Source organism: Microcaecilia unicolor, chromosome 11, assembly GCF_901765095.1.
Source record: "Microcaecilia unicolor chromosome 11, aMicUni1.1, whole genome shotgun sequence".
Classification (NCBI taxonomy): Eukaryota; Metazoa; Chordata; class Amphibia; order Gymnophiona; family Siphonopidae; genus Microcaecilia; species Microcaecilia unicolor.
This window is the reverse complement of record NC_044041.1, coordinates 165,835,903-165,855,223: the sequence shown is the minus strand read 5'-3', so window position 1 is coordinate 165,855,223 and position 19,321 is coordinate 165,835,903. Positions and strand designations below refer to the sequence as shown.

General features: G+C 42.3%; 1 protein-coding gene across 3 annotated transcripts in view; it reads right to left on the bottom strand.

Annotated features, from left to right (window-relative positions):
- ZC3H4 (zinc finger CCCH-type containing 4) overlaps nt 1–13,409 on the bottom strand; it is a 282,668-nt gene extending 269,259 nt beyond the window's left edge. For all 3 annotated transcript variants that reach the window (XM_030218219.1, XM_030218221.1, XM_030218220.1), the window contains exon 1: nt 12,944–13,409. In XM_030218219.1, coding sequence (XP_030074079.1) covers nt 12,944–13,023 — 80 coding nt within the window. In that variant the 5' untranslated portion in view covers nt 13,024–13,409. The remainder of the gene's footprint in view (nt 1–12,943) is intronic.
- Nucleotides 13,410–19,321: the final 5,912 nt, after the last annotated feature.

The following is a 19,321-nucleotide window of genomic DNA, read 5'->3' as shown; positions in this document are numbered from 1 at the left end:
AGTTTTTCTGTATTTCTGGAATGCCAACTCTTTAGCCTTTATTTTCTCAGCCACTTCCTTGGAGAACCATATCGGTTTCCTTTTTCTCTTGCTTTTATTTACTTTCCTTACATAAAGGTTCATGGCCCTATTTATAGCTTCTTTCAGCCTGGACCACTGTCCTTCCACTTCTCGTACTTCCTCCCAGCCCATCATCTCCTTCCTCAGGTATTCCCCCATTTTACTAAAATCAGCACACTTGAAATTCAGGACTTTGAGTTTTGAGTGGCCGCTCTCCACTTTAGCTGTTATATCAAACCAAACTGTTTGATAGTCACTGCTGCCCAGGTGGGCACCCACTCGGATATTTGACACACTATCCCCATTTGTGAGCACCAGATCCAGCATCGCTCCATCCCTCGCGGGTTCCGTCACCATTTGTCTGAGCAAAACACTTTGGAAAGCATCGACGATCTCTCTACTTCTTTCCGATTCCGCAGATGGAACCTTCCAATCTACATCTGGCAGATTGAAATCTCCCAGCAACAGCACCTCTCTCTTGTTTCCCAACTTTTGAATATCTGCGATCAGGTCTTTATCTAATTCCTCCAATTGTGTTGGAGGTCTGTAGACAACACCCACGTGGACAGAGGTTCTATACTCTCTTTTTAAGGTGATCCATATCGCTTCTTCCTTTCCCCAGGTCCATCATTTCAGTTGCTGTGATATCATTTTTCACATATAGAGCTACTCCTCCACCTTTACGACCCTCTCTATCCTTCCTCAATAGATTATAGCCTGGTATGTTTGCATCCCATTCATGGGAACCATTAAGCCACGTCTCCGTGATTGCAACAACGTCTAAGTCTGCCTGCAACATCAGGGCTTGAAGGTCATGAACTTTATTGCTTAGACTGCGAGCATTTGTGGCCATCGCTTTCCATGTACATTTCCTGGTATGTGCTTCAACATTTGTGATTTGGGGTTGTCTTTTCTCTTTGGGTACCCTCATATCCTTTTGTTCCAACTTCATTGCATTCTCTTCTGCCTCAGTTCTATTTTCAGGATCATCACCATACTTAATGGAGCAAAAGAATTCTGTAGGGGCAACACTGGTGAGGGCGGATGCTTTTGTGTCACGTAACAATGTCTGCCTAAGCCTACTGTGAACCATCTATTCTTAGGTAGTTTTCGGGGGATATTATTAGCATGTGTTATGATCTTTTACAATAAATATTTGCATGACATCTGTTTGTACTCAGCTATACTTTCTTTTCCGTGTTTATATTTTGTTGCAGTTATTTTGAACATTGTTTGAAATGATCGTATAATTTTGTTTCCTGTGTAATTTTGGGGAATTTATTTTAGCAGAGATTGTGGATATAGTTTGTTCCCTAGTATTCTTGGGTTTATCTATTGACCAGATCCCTTGTGCCACTTGACCATGGCTAAAAGCCAACCAACCACATTTATGTCTGAGGTTATTATAATCCATATGTGAGGCTGCAAATCCACTCCATTCAACAAACAGTTCATAGCTTTCCTTAATAAATTTCAAGATCGGGGGGGGGGGGGGGGGGGGGGGGGAGGAACTAATGTGACAGAAAAATCTCTAATAGTGGCATATGGGTCTAACCAAATCAGACAGGTCTAGTGTTGCAGTCAAAGATCCCAACACCTGCAGATAATACCATACCTGAAGTGCTCTCCAAAACAGCAATAAGAGGATTGTGAAAAATTACAAGAGGACCTTATGAGACTGGGAGACTGGGCGTCCAAATGGCAGATGATCTTTAATGTAAGCAAGTGCAAAGTGATGCATGTGGGAAATAGGAGCCCGAACTACAGCTACGTAATGCAAGGTTACACATTAGAAGTCACCGACCAGGAAAGCAATCTAGGTGTCATCGTTGATGATACGTTGAAACCCTTTGCTCAGTGCGGCAGAAGCTAAGAAAGCAAATAGAATGCTAGATATTACTAGGAAAGGAAAGGAAAACAAAAACGAGGACATTATAATGCCTTTGTATCTATCGCTCCATGGTGCTACCACACCTCGAATATTATGTGCAATTCTGGTCACCACATCTCAAAAAAGATATAGTGAAACTAGAAAAGGTACAGAGAAGGGTGACAAAAATGATAAAGGAGATAGGACGACTTCCCTATGAGGAAAGGCTAAATCAGCTAGGGCTCTTCGGCTTGGAGAAGAGACGATTGAGAGGAGATATGATAGTGGTCTATAAAATGAGTTGAATGGAACGAGTAGACATGAATTGCTTGTTTACTCTTTCCAAAAATACTAGGACTAGGGGGCACACAACGAAGCTACAAAGTAGTAAATTTAAAACTAATTGGAGAAAAGATTTCTTCACTCAACGTGTAATTAAACTCTGGAATTCGTTTCTAGAGAATGTAGTAAAAGCAGTTAGCTTAGCGGGGTTTAAAAAAGGTTTGGATAGCTTCCTAAACGAAAAGTCCATAAGCCACTATTAAAATGACTTGGGGAAAATCCACTGCTTATTTCTAGGATAAGCAGCATAAAATGTATTGTACTGTTTTGGTACCTTGCCAGGTACTTATGACCTGGACTGGCCACTGTTGGAAACAAGATGCTGGGCTTGATGGACCCTGGGTCTGTCCCGGTATGGCAATACTTACATACTTATGACTCCACATAATAACTAAATGCAGTTTTGGTCCCTCTCCTTAACCTGGACTGGGGCTCCTGCCTTGAGCTGCTGTAGTCTTTGTTGTGTAGCCCCCTAGGCTTATTTACTTGGCTTCAGATGTAAGGAGAATGCCATAACAGAGTCTGAAATAGAGGTAACCAATTCCAGAGCACAGCCACTTTTTGAGTGATCAAATTTGCAGACGACAAAAAAATTATTCAGTCATTAAAACTGTAAATGATTGTGAGGAATTGCTGAATCTTGTGAGAGTACAGGAAACTAAATGGCAGATGAAATTTAGTGTAAACAAGTGCAAAGTGATACACACAAGGAAAGACAATCTCAAATATATAGACAAAATGCTGGGTTCTGTGTTAGGAGTACCACCCAAAAAAAGGGTGTTGAGGTCATTTTGAACTGTCTACTGATATTTTTAGACCAGTGTGCCACAGCTGCCAAAAAAAGCAAATAGAATGTTTGAAAAGGAATAGAAAACAAAGCTGAAATTATTATGATGCCTCTGTGTAAGTCCATGGTGCAATCACAGCTGCAGCATTGTATGCACTTCTGGTTGCCATCTCGAAAAGGATGTAAGTAGAACTAGAAAAGGTTCAGAGCAGGACAACCAAAATGATAAAGGGAATGGAAAATCTCCCTCAAGAAGAAAAACTAAACAGATTAGGGCTTTTCAGCTTTGATGAATAAGGAATTTAATAGAAGTTTATAAAATTATGAATGGGCTAGAAGAGTTAAACAGTTGCATTAACTTTCCAAGCAACAAACACATTGAAAACAAATAGTAACATAGTAAATGTTGTCAGTTAAAGGTCTACACAGTCCATCCAATCTGCCCAACAAGATGGCCAGAGATGAATCTGGCACCTGATTTGGAATTTCTTGAAGAAGTCAAGAGAACTAACATAGGAAAATCCAAAAGAGGTATGGACAAACTCCTGAAAGAAAAATAACCAATAAAAATTAGCCAGGTAGACTTAGGAAAGCCACTGCTTATCCCTTGAAATGAGCTATGAGAAATCAGATCTGTTTTGGGATCTGGTGGGTGGGTACTTGGAACTGTCAGAGACGGGATGCTGGGTTTGATGGGTCTTGGTCTAACTCAACATGACTTTTCTTATATTCGTATGTATTATGTCAAAAGATGATTTTTTTTTTTTTATTTTAGTAGTACTATACAGTAGTCTTCATTATCCAAACTTCACTGATCTGACCATCTGGCATATGACACACCCCGGTGACGTCACACGGCTTCTATTTCCGCTTTCCGAACCCGGGACCCTTCCTTTACCACCATTGTGAGCCAGGACCCTACTTTTACTGTCTTTGTTTCTGCATTGTTTGAGGGGCTACCATTGCTTTCTGTATTATCCGACTTTTATTTATCCAACAGTGGGTTGATCCCATTTAGGTCGGATAATCTTTACTGTATTCCACTTTCTACAGAATACTACTGTACATCAAAGCACTAGTGATATTAACAAATGCTAAATGCTGCACTTCCTATGTTATACCTATGGGCCACGTGGCACTTAGTGGGCGCAAAGCTTTAGTAAAAGGGCCCCAAAAGATTCTAAAATATCAGTAAAGTGCATACAATAAAACAAATAAAATTAAAATATATTCTCCAGGAATTTATTTTATTTATTTACAGGACTGGACAAAATGCCCTTCATCAGACTACCAGGGAGGGTACCAAACCAGGAAAAATATAGTCAGAAGCAGCACATATACCTGTGTAACTGCACAACAAAAAATACCCTTAAACAAATCTGAAAGCAAAATCATTACGGGTAAAACTCAAGCAACCAATCACCAGTATTAGTTCAAAGATGACCCACTGCCTTTCACTGGGAAGATCACATTGTTAGATTTACCAGTGCCTCCTTCCTTGCTCTAAAGTCCCATTCCCCCTAGCTTGGCTTGGGAAGAAAACGGTCTGCCTAGCCTATTCCATCTAGAGTCCTTGAAACTTGGATAGCTTGTAGAACATTAAGCTGAGTGGCATATTTTCTGGTAACTCTGGGGATTAGTCCTAGCTATGACTACTGCAGCCATATTCCTGAAGGAATTCTGAATACAATCATACAGTGCATCAGCCAGAAGGCTACCCTTTATTCCACGAGAGCAGCTTCAGAGCCTTCTGGGAGCTGCAGAACTCAGCACAGAACATGGGCCACATAACCACCACACACTTCTGTCTACAGGGTGAGAGGAAAGAATTTGAAAGCCTGCTTAACAGCGCTTCAGTCTTCCAATCCTGATGATCCTTGAGGGCAATGCATCCCTTTTATCAGGAGCAATGGTCTTACAAGTGACAGCTGATAATAAGACGCCTACTTTATGAATCTACAATATTGTCTCCTTATCCCAGGTTGGGGAAGAGTTTCCCCTTGGTCTTGCCCACTTTAAGAGTCCCATCTGAGACTTCCCATTTGGCCATGATCATGCTTCTAATGGCTTTGTGCAGAGGGATGGCCCTGAGGAGGTTTCTACAGCTACCTCCACAACTCCAGCTTCCATCCTTCACATACAAAAAGATCCATCATTTACAGCCAAGCCACAAGATACCACCGTATCTGCTCTGACCCAGGGGACAGAGACAGACACCTTAAAAGCCTGACTGCATCCTTCAAACAGAAAGGCTACAACCCCAAAATAATCTCCAAGAATATTGCCTCCTCCCTCAAAACACCCAGGGAGAATCTGCTACAGTACAAGGAGAAAAAATCCACAGACAGAATCTCCCTTGTAGTGACATACAATCCAGAGCTGGAAAAACTGAGGAAAATCATAAGAGATCTACAACCTATACTCCAGGAGGATGAATTACTGAAAAAGATATTCCCATCCCCACCAGTACTGGCCTTCCGACAGCCACCCAACTTAAAACACAAGCTAATCAGACATAAACTTCCATCACAGACTGAAAAGGAACAGAAGGGCACACTTCCCTGTAATTTATCCAGTTGCAAACTATGCCAAAATATTTCACAGGACCCCAAAGTCATCCACAAAGGAAAGATATTCAACATAAAGGGATCTTTCACTTGCTCATCTTCCAATGTGGTATATATCATTCAGTGTAAAAAATGTAACGAAGGATGCTATATTGGAGAAACAGGCCAGATGCTTAAGACAAGATTCAATTTACATAGACATCACATGAACAATACTGGTGCCAGTAGGGTTCCCACACCTGTTGGTCAACATTTTACAGGACCTGGACACTGTACCAGTGACTTCACAGTGAGAATCCTGAAAGGTAACTTTAAAACCATACAAGAACGTAAGACTTTTGAAGTCAGAATGATTGAATATTTTAACACCCAACAGAAAGGACTTAACAAGGATCTGGGGTTCCTAGCCCATTATAAACCATAAAGCTGTATGTCTCTGTTGATCACCCCACCCCTCACCTATCCACACCCATCCTGTTAGAATATCAATGATATGCTTTGATGTCCCCATGCATACCTCCTACCCACCCCCATCCTCCCACCCTGTCAGACTGTCATAGTAATGCTTGAATGTTTTCACTTATATACACTGTCAGCTAGCACATTTGCTTATTTCCGATTAGACGCAGAAGGGCAACCTTCGAAAGCTAATCAAGAAATGTATTAAGTTATGTCCAATAAAAAAGGTATCATCTTATTTTCTTTTCCATGTTTTATTTTGTTTGATTTCTATTGCATCCCTTCAAAAATTCAGATTTCCTTCTGGTTTTTCCTCTCCTGGCTCCTTGGAAATCCTTAAGGAGCTAGTGACCTGGGAATAAGTGAAATCCACTCTTTCTTTCTAAACAGCCTGACCACTGAAACCTCATCTCATTCCACAGAGAAACGTTTCCCCTCCTTTGCATTCACATTCCCCAGTCTTCTCCTCTGCTAAGAAACCCCAACGGAAAGCCTGGATCCTGTGTTTTTGTGCCAACTCAGCACTTCCCTGACTAGTCTGGGTCTCTTAGGGTAAAGCCCTTCTTCAGATGGGTACCCAGATATTCTCCAAGACTTCTCAATGGTTTCTGTATGAAGCAGGATGCCTTGAGAATCACTACAACATACTCAATAGAGAATGAGGAGAAAGGAAATCCCATCTGGGGCCATGATAACCCCTGCTCTGGAGAAAGCTCTGCAGGCCCAATGAAAATGATAAATGCAGGGAGTGGCGTAGGTCCTTACTAGGTCCTTACTCCGCAACCTCGGAGTCATCTTTGACTCCTCCCTCTCCTTCTCTGCGCATATCCAGCAGATAGTCAAGACCTGTCGCTTCTTCCTCTTTAACATCAGCAAAATTCGCCTTTTTCTCTCTGAACACACCACCCAAACTCTTGTCCACGCTCTCATTACCTCTCGCCTTGACTACTGCAACTTACTCCTCACCAGCCTCCCACTTAGCCATATATCCCCCCTTCAATCTGTTCAGAACTCTGCTGCACGTCTTATATTCCGCCAGAACCGATATACTCATATCACCCCTCTCCTCAGGTCACTTCACTGGCTTCCTATCAAATACCGCATTCAATTCAAGCTTCTCCTTCTTACCTACAAATGCACTCAGTCTGCCGCCCCTCACTACCTTTCTACCCTCATCTCCCCTTACGTTCCCACCCGAAACCTCCGTTCACAGGACAAATCCCTCCTCTCAGTACCCTTCTCCACCACCGCCAACTCCAGGCTCCGCTCATTCTGCCTCGCCTCACCCTATGCTTGGAACAATCTTCCTGAGCCCTTACGCCAAGCCCCCTCCCTGCCCATCTTCAAGTCTTTGCTTAAAGCCCACCTCTTCAATGTTGCGTTCGGCACCTAACTCTTACCGTTCAGTAAATCCAGACTGCCCCAATTTGACTGCCCCTATCGGACTGACTGTTCACTTGTCTTTTAGATTGTAAGCTCCTTGAGCAGGGACTGTCCCTCTATGTTAAATTGTACAGCGCTGCGTAACCCTAGTAGCGCTTTAGAAATGTTAAGTAGTAGTATGATATGTCTCCAAAACGGCCACTGACCTCATTTGAAATGTGGTTCCCTAACTCCATAGCTTGCCTACATATAGAAGCCCATCCTACTTTGCAGTTTCAGGCTGAGAGAACCAATTTTTCAATGCTCCAATTATAGTTGGGCAGAAGGTACCAACACTCACAATACCTGCAACAGTCAAGCATACCTGCATCCAATCCACCATTGCTCCTGGTCAAACCGCAGCCTGGCTGACATAAGCCACCTCCATTTCCTATCTTCCTCTTTTTAATACACTCTAATAGGATTCTGACCAACCCCTCTAGTTTTCTCTTTGAAGTGGGGGGGGGGGGGGGGGGGGAAGAGGTATGTGAAGCCTTAACAGGTCTACTAGCTCAAAAAGCTAAGGAAAGGTCCAATCCTCTAACTAATGCCTGAGAGAATCCCTCCCTGTACCTATGCTCTACCAGGGGAAAATAACCTTGGGGCTGTTGCCTGGAAGCCTGTCCCAATATCCCAATTCAGCAATCCAACACATGCAACAAGCTGCTAGAAACAGAAAATATTGGCAACTTGTTCAGCTGCATCGGTTGCTATACCAGTGATGTAAATGAAAAAGAAATGGTTTTATGTTTCCATCTGTTGGCAGGGTGGCCTAAACTCAAACATTAGGACTGGTCTGTCAAAATAAAAAGAATCAGCTAGAACAGGGGTGGGCAACCTCGGGCCTCAAGGGCAGCAACACAGTCGGGTTTTCAGGATTTCCCCAATGAATATGCATGAGATATATCTGCATACAATGGAGGAAATGCATAAAAATAGATCTCATGCGTATTCATTGGGAAAATCATGAAAAACCCTACTGGGTTCCATCCCTTGATAACCAAGGTTGCCCACTCCTCAGCTAGAATTGTGGTTGCAGACTTGTTTTGGAGGACATCTGGCAAGTTGGATTTTCAGGATATTCACAAGGAATATGCATAAGATAGATCTTCACGGTCAGGAGACACCAAGATAGAGAGAAAACTTAAAAAACTATGGAGGCAATTTTGAATTTGCTTAGATGTACAATCTACAGGCACTTTGTACCCACACACAACCTTTGAAATTGCTCATAAGTACAAGAGAGCCGTGGACTTTGCACCTGCTTTATCTGCAGAATATTTTGGGCTGAAAAACACTGAAAACAACACAAGTTAAATTGTCATATTTAACTTACTCATGTTGTTTCCAACCTTGCTCTGCACATGCCTTCTTCCAGCAATCGCCTCAGAACTCCTGCGTATACTACAGCCAGACTGAGACAGTCTGTTTACCTTGGTAAACATGCAAAACTTGCATAAAAGACATCACCCTCTCAAATAATAAATAAATCTGGCCCTGAAAATGTACCTTTCACAACACAACTATTCTCCATCAGTACAAAAGTAAAACGAGATCCCTTAAATTCTCAGCCATCAACATAAAGCAACATGATATGCACCTAAAATTAAAAAAAAAAATCATTCAATGATGATCAGTTTTGGGTTCCACTAGCCCTATAGGTCCTGGAGAAAACAGAAATCCTTACGGGTTTTAAATGGAAAAGAAAGATGTGAAACAGCAGCTTGTGTGGTCCTGAAAGCTTGTATATACCACTATCTTTTCTGCTGGCCCAATAAAGGTATCATGACCTCCATGAATTCCAGACCAGACATGAAACAATTTCATCTAGTCAGGGCGCGTCTCAAAGTACTGGCAGTTCTGAAGCTTCTATATGTTGATCTAGGACCAGACCCAATAATCATAGAAGTATATCTACAAAAATACCAGGTACTGATAAGATACCATATTTCCTGAGCAAACCCTCAATTAAACAAAATAATTACAAAAGGCTAGTCCTAGAATGCCACTCTATTCCCAATGCTTCAAAATAGTAAAAAGGTTATCATGAGTTTCTCAGTAATGGAATATGTCTTACCAATCATGACGAGCCAAGGAGAGCAATTTCTTCCCTAAATATACTATGATCATGAAACGGGGTTCGATCACAAGACATACAGTCTCACTTCATAGACTATTTTCATATAGCTAACACAACTTAAGTTGTCTTGGTGGATGTTTAGAACTACAATGTACTACAAGTTAGTTTGCTTCTGTATTTTATGTGATCATGAACCCTCAAAGCCCCTTTTGGTGCTCTCCATATTCAAACTGTACACTATGCTAAGATATACACTTGTACATAACTTTCTTTAGCCCCTCTTTAGCTGCTTGCACTGATTTTATACTTTGGTTGTACAGTTGACGTAACTGTAGACTCACGCGAGGAAAAAAAAGACAAAAAATAAAAACAAGCCTATGTGGTCTAGCACAAATGAGCAACAGATACACATAGCAGTAAGACTTAAGCTGGGATAACCTGAACACAAATTCCAACTCTACTGAAAATCTCACACTAATGGAAGGCAAAGAACTAGAAACTGCCCCCAAGTATTATATGAACCTAAAAGTTTTTGAATATAAAATATGCATGGATGAGTAGCACTGATATGGAGGTTGCAAGTTCAATAATTTTCACTACCAAGAAAGTTAAGGGCGACTTTCAAAACAAGGCCTTAGATCTTAATAACATTATGTTCTAGTTCGAAATTACATAGCACCTCAACCTACTTGCCTAGATTTTTTGTTTTATTTCAATAAATTAAAATACCCAGACAAAACTCAAGGACAGCATCCTAACCCACTAGCTAATTCCAACACCATCACTCACTTTGTATTCTATGCACCACTTAGGTGGAGAAACAGCAGGAATAAAAAAAAAACAACAACAGGTGTTTTAAGGAAAAAGAGGACATTTTTTTTGTAGGGGGAAGATTTTTACCATAGTCTGAGCAACTAAAATTGTACACTATAGAGACCAGAGCATGACAGCCGAAACCCCTCAACAGATAAAGGATGAAGTTGGGCTGAACCATGCTAATTTTCAATGAATTAAAAAAATTAGATGGGACACTATGGGGCTCATTTTCAAAGCACTTAGACTTTGCTCTGAAAATACACCTCACTATGTAGCTTTGTAAGTCTAAGTGCTTTGAAAATATGCCTCCATATCTGCTTTGCAGGGATGAAGATATAATTTCCTTATCCAATTAAAGAGAAAACACCAAATCCCAAAATATACACACTGTACTGTCCTACAAGAAATATAAAATGCCATTGTGGACCTTAAACTGCACACCCAAATGATCCCATAAGCTTAAAAATGTCCCAATTGCTAATAAATACTTAAATGTAAAAAAGGCTTTGCTATGAAATGCTTTCACATTTATATCCTTGCCGGTGGCAAGGATATTTTACTATTAAGGTTCACGAGAAATGGGGAAACAAAGAATTTCATTTTTTTCTGGAAAAAAAAAAACAGGTCATTAGAAAGCATTTAATACACTGCTTGGAAATTATACAAATGGGACACTAATTACATGATGCTGTTTAACATGAATTAAGTAAAATGAGGAGTCTCTGAAGCAAACAAAAAAGTAACCAAACTCTCAAGGTAATATGCACCAATTATTTGAATGTGTGTTTACCCTGTACAATATGGTGGAGTTTTGTTCACCCAACCATGTGGGAGATCATGTTAAGCATGGCACAGGAAGCAAACAAATGATCAAGATGTTTACCTGGGGTCAGATATCTAGAGGGGAAAGAACTGGATGGAAAAAGAAGATATAATTAAGAAAAAGCTTCAGACTGGCCCACCCAAATACCTGCTCTATTTTTTTCAATTGTCTACAACTTCAAAACCTTTTTAACAGTCATGAAGTTACTGCTTTTTAAACTACTTAAATCAAAACTGGGCAAAATCATTTCAGTGACAGCCTGAGTATTACACCAAACTTCAACCTTGTTTTTAAAGTTAGATTGCCAGCACTTGACAGAATTAAAGGTTTTTGACTTTAGAAGCTAGATTACAGTTTTTTTAGACCTTCAGTACGCTTATACTTCACTGCTAGGTCAATGAACTACAGTAATTTAAAAATAAAAAAAAAATCTTTCAAGGATTTTTTGATGTGGTCATACATTATTCTGATAACAAAAAGATTAAAAAGAAATCTTTCAAGGATTTTTTGATGTGGTCATACATTATTCTGATAACAAAAAAGCAACAAGGATTTGCTAAGAAAAAAAAAACACAACAGCCTTCAATCTTGCCCTTCTACAACTTTTTGGCTGTCTTAATGACACCTAAGTCAGGTTCCACTAATAAAAAGGCAGCAGTGAAAACACACTATGCTAAGCAAATTTCTGCATTTAATTATTTTTTATCCATATACGTTTAGATCTACATAAAAAAAAAAACTCAAAATGACCAACTGAGAATTTCACAACCTAAATGTTGTTGTCCAGCATGATTAAAAAATATATCAAAAATGTATTATTCCACTAAAAAGTGGTTCACTGGGAAACTTCTTAAACTTTCTTCCTCTGTAATCCAGGCCATTGTAATACATTAACAGGCAACTCCCCCCCTCCCCAATATAGTCACATAAACTTGAAAATAAACATAATTTCCCTGCAATGCTTATTAAATATTCTATATTATATTTAGCAAAATATTAAAACAAAATTTAGGAGTTTAACCTAAAGTAAGCCTTCCCAAATTACAATTTCCAAAGGGCTGGGGGCCCACTTTGACATACCATTTTTTAAATAAATATTAATAATCACATCTAACAAAACGGATGGCGTGGGGCATAACGAGAATATGAAAAAGAATTTAAAACAGAGCAGGTTCAAAGGTCAACCTAACAACGCACAACCCCTGTCCCACAACTCTACCCTTCCCCCACCGCCCCGACTTCTTTCAGGAAAATCCCACATCTTTACAGGTAAAGGTTTTATCACTAATTTAGCGACTAGATACAATAACGGCAGATTACCCTCCAGCTCGCTGCCCCCCTCCCCCCATAACAAAGCTACCTAAATAAAAGGAAATCTCTAACCAGGCATGCATGTGAAACCCTTTAAAAAGGCCTTTCATTATGGCGTCTGGCTGAAATATATATATATTCTCTCGCAGAAATGTTTTTAAAAAAAATTGTTAAGGACAGTATTTTGCTCCGACACCTTATATTTTTCTTTTAGGCTCCTTGAACTTGGCGCTTTCGGTTTTTTTTTTACCTTGTAGGTTTCTAGTACCATTTTAAAGAATATTCACGACCAATTTTTATGGGGAAATTTTCATTTGCACTAGATAAAAAAATTAAAAAAAAAAAAATACAGATAGAAAGAGAGATTTTAAAAGAAGAATAAACAGATTTGTTCAGGTTACTCGACCTTTCGTCAGGGAGGAAGTTGTTGTTGTGTTCATGGTTTGATGTTGGGGAGGACAGGACATTCGTGCTTTCCACAGCCATTTTCCTCACATTTAAGAAAAGTTACACTCCAGTCAGGAAAAACAACATAAAAAAATAAAAAAAATCGAATGATGACCAACAAAAATAACGAAAAACTTAAGTCGCTTTTACCAATTCAAAACCTCGGTTGGCGGTGGTGACATTTTTGTTGTTGGCTTTTGTATTTTTTTGGAAGACGTTGAGAAAATTTGTGGGGATATTTTTTGGTCACTGTATAAACTTTTTCCAGTCCTGGGGGGGTTTAAGGAGATTTTGTTGGCCTTTTTGTGTTTTTGTATTGTTTTTAAGGGGTAGAAAGGAGTAGGAATAAAATATCAGATTGTTCTATACAAAAAAAGGATAATTTTGCAGTTCGAGAGAAGAAGAAGGAGAGGCAAACCCCGCGCTTTTCCTTGCCGCAGTCAATAATTCACATAAAATGGCGGCCACCGCTCTCTGAGGCGGAGACGGAAAGGGGGAGGGGCGGGTGTGAAGGCGCTAACGTCACAACGGGCCGCGATTGTCCGGCAGTCAGGAGACGTTGGAGGCAGGTGACGTCAACTTCGGTCGTTTCCGGAACTCGCCCATCACCCTTCCACCTTCTCTCGTTCGAGCCCCCATTGGACCGAAACGGACATGTCACCTTCGCCTCTTTTCGCCAATAAAAAGAAGGCGGAGAAAAGGGTAATCGCAGCCGAAGGTGACGTCTTGCTCGTACATCTCCGGAACCGTGCACCTTCAAACCACCCTACCCCACTCCGCGCCATACTATTTGTGACATCAATATTGGGGCGTGGCTAGTTGAAGCTCTTGTTATTTGTTGCCGGAGGTGAGGTCATTTTCGGGTGTTTACGGAAAATGCCGCCCATTGACGTCAACACATTGACTTTCTGTGCAATTGCGCATGTGAATGATATGATATGTGTGTGTACTGTACAGCGAGAGTGGGGGTTGGTATCACTAGATAGAGGTGTACGTATGTGCGCAGCCGCTGCAGAGAGTTCTGCGGTGCTCCGGTGGCACGTTGCTGGGAGGGGTTGCATAATTGGTCTCTAGGTGGCGTGCACTTGCAGCCGTAACTGTTGAGTTCCGAATTGGAGCGCACAAAATAGCATGGACTAGACTAAGTCAGTGTAGTGGTGTACTGTTCTGGAGAAAGGTGCAGCGGATGTGAGTGTAATACCGTTCAGTGAATCCAGACTGCCCCAATTTGACTGCCCTTATCGGACCGACCGTTCACTTGTCTATTAGATTGTAAGCTCTTTGAGCAGGGACTGTCTCTCTTTGTTAAATTGTACAGCGCTGCGTAACCCTAGTAGCGCTCTAGAAATGTTAAGTAGTAGTAGTAGTAATGGTGGCATGCCATGGACAAATTGGTCGAGTCATTTTGAGACCAGAACTAATGTCCCATAAAAACGGATTATTTTCTTTATAATTAACCTGCGTATTCAAACGGTCTGATGTGAGTGGAGAAATAGCCCAGAGTTTTAGATCAGCAGAAAGCCCACCTCTTTAACATTGCTTTTGACTTGTAACCTCTCCCCCACATTAATTGATTTGCTTGCTTTATTTTTGTCTATTAGATTGTAAGCTCTTTGAGCAGGGACTGTCTTCTATGTTTGTGCAGCGCTGCGTATGCTTTGTAGCGCTATAGAAATGCTAAATAGTAGTAGTAGGTAGAGCAAAGTTCAAACCCTGCTTCATTCTCTGACATTGCTCTTGATTTCTTGGGATAAATCATTTCATTTTTCGTATCCTAAGCTATAAGTGAGATTATAATAAAGCCAAGTTACCCATTCCAGGTGGGAGACTTTTGGCTTGTCCTAGAATTCTGGTGCATTATGGGACCTGCAGCACTGATTTCAATGGGTTGAATCTTAGACTATAAATACTACACTGCATTGGGATGTCAGTTTAAAACCAGCCAAAAAGGCTCCCTCTTGGAATTGTAAGTTGGTAGCTCAGTTGTAAATGCAAAAACTCACTCTCCTGGAATGGGTAAATTGGCAGCTCTGTTGTAAACCCAAGCCAAAGAATGTAATGTGATATAGAGATGTCTAAGGATGAACAACCCTCAATGAGGTCTAAATAGATACTCAGACCGTGCATCCAGGTTGTAAGGTAATAAGCCATCTGGATTATTGCAACACACTGTATGCTGGCTGCAAAGAACAGACTATCAAAAAACTCCAAACAGCCCAGAATACTGCCGCCAGACTCATATTTGGAAAAACCAAATATGAAAACGCAAAACCCCTAAGAGAGAAACTTCACTGGCTCCCACTTAAGGAACGCATTGTGTTCAAGATTTGCACGATTGTACACAAAATCATTCACACAGACACCCCTATCTACATGCTAAAAACCTCGTGGGCCTACCGGCCAGAAATGCCACAAGAATATCCCGCAAATTTCTCAATTTACACTACCCCAGCTGAAAAGGACTAAAATACAAGCTGATGCATGCCACCACCTTCTCTTACACGAGCACGCAGCTATGGAATGCATTACCTACAGACTTGAAATCAATTGACGATATAAATAATTTTCGCAAATCTCTGAAGACATACTTCTTCAACAAGGCCTACAAAGAGAAACAATAGCTCTACTAATCCACTTTACCAACCCATCAGCCATGAAAGTCCACCTTCTATACTTACCTGCCTAACCACTTCCTTCTTTCTTCCCTTACTCAATCTCTGCACATTACTAAATGTATCTGATATCCTGGAATGTTAATGTCATAACAAAATTATGTAAGCCACATTGAGCCTGCAAATAGGTGGGAAAATGTGGGATACAAATGCAATAAACAAATAATAAAAAGAGATGGAGTATCGCTTTACAAATGGGAGGACAACATAAAATGATAGCCTCTGAAAGCATAAAGGGAGAATGGAAGCAATATGAATAGAGAGTCCAGGCTGAAAATTGAATTACATGTGGCTTGTAGGTACAGTGATAAAGGATGAAGCAGTATGTAGGAAGGTGTGCTTAGATTTCTTCCTACTGGTGCAGCTACTTATGAGTTTATCTTGTTGAGCAGACTGGATGGATCGTACAGGTCTTTATCTGCCATCATTTACTATGGGGTAGATGCACTAACAAAAACGTTAAAGCCCTTCCCTTACCGATTCCTTAGCGAATTGGTAAGAAACGGGCATGCATCAAGGAAATCGAGTGCAAACGAGCTGCTAGCTCATTTGCATGCGATTTCCTTCCAAGCCAGTGGGCCAGCTAAGCATGCGCAGAGCAGCCAAGTGTTATGCTGGCTGCTCTGCGCATGCCAAGGATGTCCTTTATGGACGTCCACTCAAAAAACAACAAGGGTGTTAGCAGCACGTCCGATCCCGCTGCACAAGGGCTTAGCTGCCTGCCAGCGTCGGGAGAGATGGAAAGCAAAGAATAAAATCTTCGCCTTGGATCCAGACCAGCTGTCACCATCCCTCGTATTACCCCTGCCTTCCCCATCCACACTCCAAGACACCCTCGGGGTTGGAGCATGGGCATGAGATCCGGTCCTCGCCTCCAGCTGCAACTTCCTGGGAATCCCACGTGCTGAGAGAAAGTGAGCTGATCGCAGAGAGAGATGTCAAGAAGGAAACAGGCAAATCAAACGTAAGTGCCGAGCGGATCGCTTCACTGTATCAGAGTAGAGAGCAGAGTCCCGCGAGCTGCGCCTCGTGCAGCCCGCACAGGACTGGCACACGCGCGCTCCTCTCTCATGGCTTCCGCTGTTCTCTCCCTGCCGGCGACGCACAAAGCTCTAGCCGGCTGCAGGACCACCCGAGGGAAAGGAAAAGTGCTCTAGTGGGCTGTCTCTCTTCATCCTCCTGTCCTCGCTCCATTCACTTCCCTGTTAATTGCCTTCTCTCACCCTACTTGCAGGGTTTCTCTCTCTCTCTCTTCCCCCCCACCCCTTCCAATTCCCTCACAGCAGCCCCAACGAGAGGTGCAGACCTCCCGTTAGGTTTTCCATGGTAAGGGGATCAGAAAACGGTAGTGTATCTCATTATAATACGAATTATACACATTACTAATTTGCTCATCTGCATTCCGTTTTCGTTAGCTGCTACCATGACAGGACAATGCCCTTTTGTGCATGTCCTGGTGTACTACTTGTGCGTTAAACTGGTTAGAACCAGTTTAAAAACCACGTTGCTGGCTCGTTACGTTTAGTGCGTCTAGCCCTATGTTCAGGGTTGCCAGATGGGCGGTTTTCTGCAACCTGCCACAGAAACTTTTGCCTGCAGCGGGTTGCGGTTTTTTGGGCTGGTTTTGTTTTTTTGGGCGGGTTTTGGGGCGGTTTTTCGGCCGGCGGGGGGTGGGGCTAATGGTGACAGAGGTGGGGTTTATGACGTTTTGGGCGGGGTTTGCCGACGTATTGGGCGAGGCGATGATGGTGGGGGCGGGGCTGATGACGGCGGGGGCGGGGTGATGACGGAAGGGGTGGGGCTGATGACGGCGGGGGCGGGGTGTGTGTGGTTTTTGGGTGGGAATTTTTTTTTTTATATGGCAACCCTGCCTATGTTCTTCAGGCTTACCTCTCATGCAAGCAGCAATCTACTCCTGAGGGAATTTTGTGCCACTACACAGTGCAGAATTTGTACAGAGACCAGAAGGCATTGATAGCTCCTATGGGTCCCTTCCCTTCAGCAGAACCTCCACCTCCAGACAAAATATTCCCAATATTTTGCATTACCCCTAGAGCCTCAGTTTTAAAAGCCAGTGATTCTCATCCGCCTCTGCTAGAGCTGACTATAGTATTTGAACTGCAGGGCTCTGCGGACCGGTGTCTCCCAAAGTTCAAAATACTGCAGTCAGCCCCTGGCAGGATAGGGCCTGACAAGCAGATGCTTTACTCCTCACTAGCCACAGATTAGGGGTCAAGGGGTAAGCAGGGCAGGTTTAAGGCATATTCCTAGGGCCCAGATTATTAGGATGGGCCCTGTCAAATGTGCTAATTTAATGGCTACCAAGGAAGGCTTTTGCCCTAGTACAGTAAGTTGCTGGCAGAAAGAAAGGTGAAGAGATCCAAATCACTCGTCCATATCCACAGAGGTCTGTCTGTTCTCCCCATCCCTGTTCAGTGTTGGCAGCAGAAATCAGTACACAGTGGTTCTTGTTTGGCTGCTTTTTCTTTGTAGTCAGGATCATACAGAGACCCATTTGTGAGAGTTTTAAAATGTTTATGAGGTTGCAGGGCCCGATGTGTTTGTTAAGTCCTGCCCTGGAGGTAAGGCAAATATTAGAAGCAGTTTGTCTTGGGGGGGGGGGGGGGGAGTGAGGGAAAGGGGTTAAGACTGAGGGATGTGTGGGGAGGTGAAAGCTGAAGGGTTTGTGTCAGAGGGAAACAGTGTGAGCAGTATTGGTGTGTGTGTGTGTAGGGGGGGGGGGGGGGAATTCAGGTATGAGGGCAGTGAGGTGCAGGAATTGTACGCCTAGAGGGAGAGGGCAAGCTTGGTGTAGGTGTGGGGGAGGGGGCAGAGAGCTTGGGGGAGTACCACAGCAGGATTCAAAAGACAAAGCTATAGGGTGCTTGTGCAGGGTTGTGTTGAGAAAGAGAGGATATGAGAGACAGTTGTGCCGGGATAAGTACCTTGCGGGTTGTAAGAACTTTGGGGATGGGGGTGCCAGGTGAGATTTAAGAGAGTTCTATAGGTGTCTATGCAGTAGGTGGGAATTTGAGAGATGGAGAGGGAGGTTTCAGAGATAAAGCTAGGGAAAGCTGTTTGGATGTTTGTGCTAAGAGGGTGTGTGAAATGGAGAGGGATGGAGAAAGAACTAGGGGTCTTGCTGGGAATAAGTAACATAGTAAATGACCACAGATAAAGACCTAGAGAGAGGGGGGAAAAAAGCTGCAGAGGAGGCAGAGAAAACTGAGGGTTGAATCAGCGGGAGGAGAGAGAACAAGCCTAAGGAGAGTTTTAAGCCAAGTTAGGGAGTGAAACTGCTGGGGGAATGGGATCCTAGCCTGAGCCAAAAAGCTGGGGGGGGGGGGGGGTTCAGACTTTATGATGGAGGAATTCTATACCCACACACAAAATAGTAAATTAAGAATGTAAAATTTGCAAAATTTCTGGCCAGAAATTTTAGATATTTTTGCACAGAATTGCCCTAGGAATATGAGATCAGAATCAGTGCACTGGCACTGAGGCTCTGCTGAGTAAGAGAGCCTTCAAATGAGTGTGACCTATGCCTGCTGAGTGAGAGAGCCTTTAAACGACTGTGATATACTCCTAATCAGTGAGACTTGGCATCTTTTATTTTACTAACACTAGGTTAATGCTGTGACTGAGGTGTCACTTAACTGAACTAG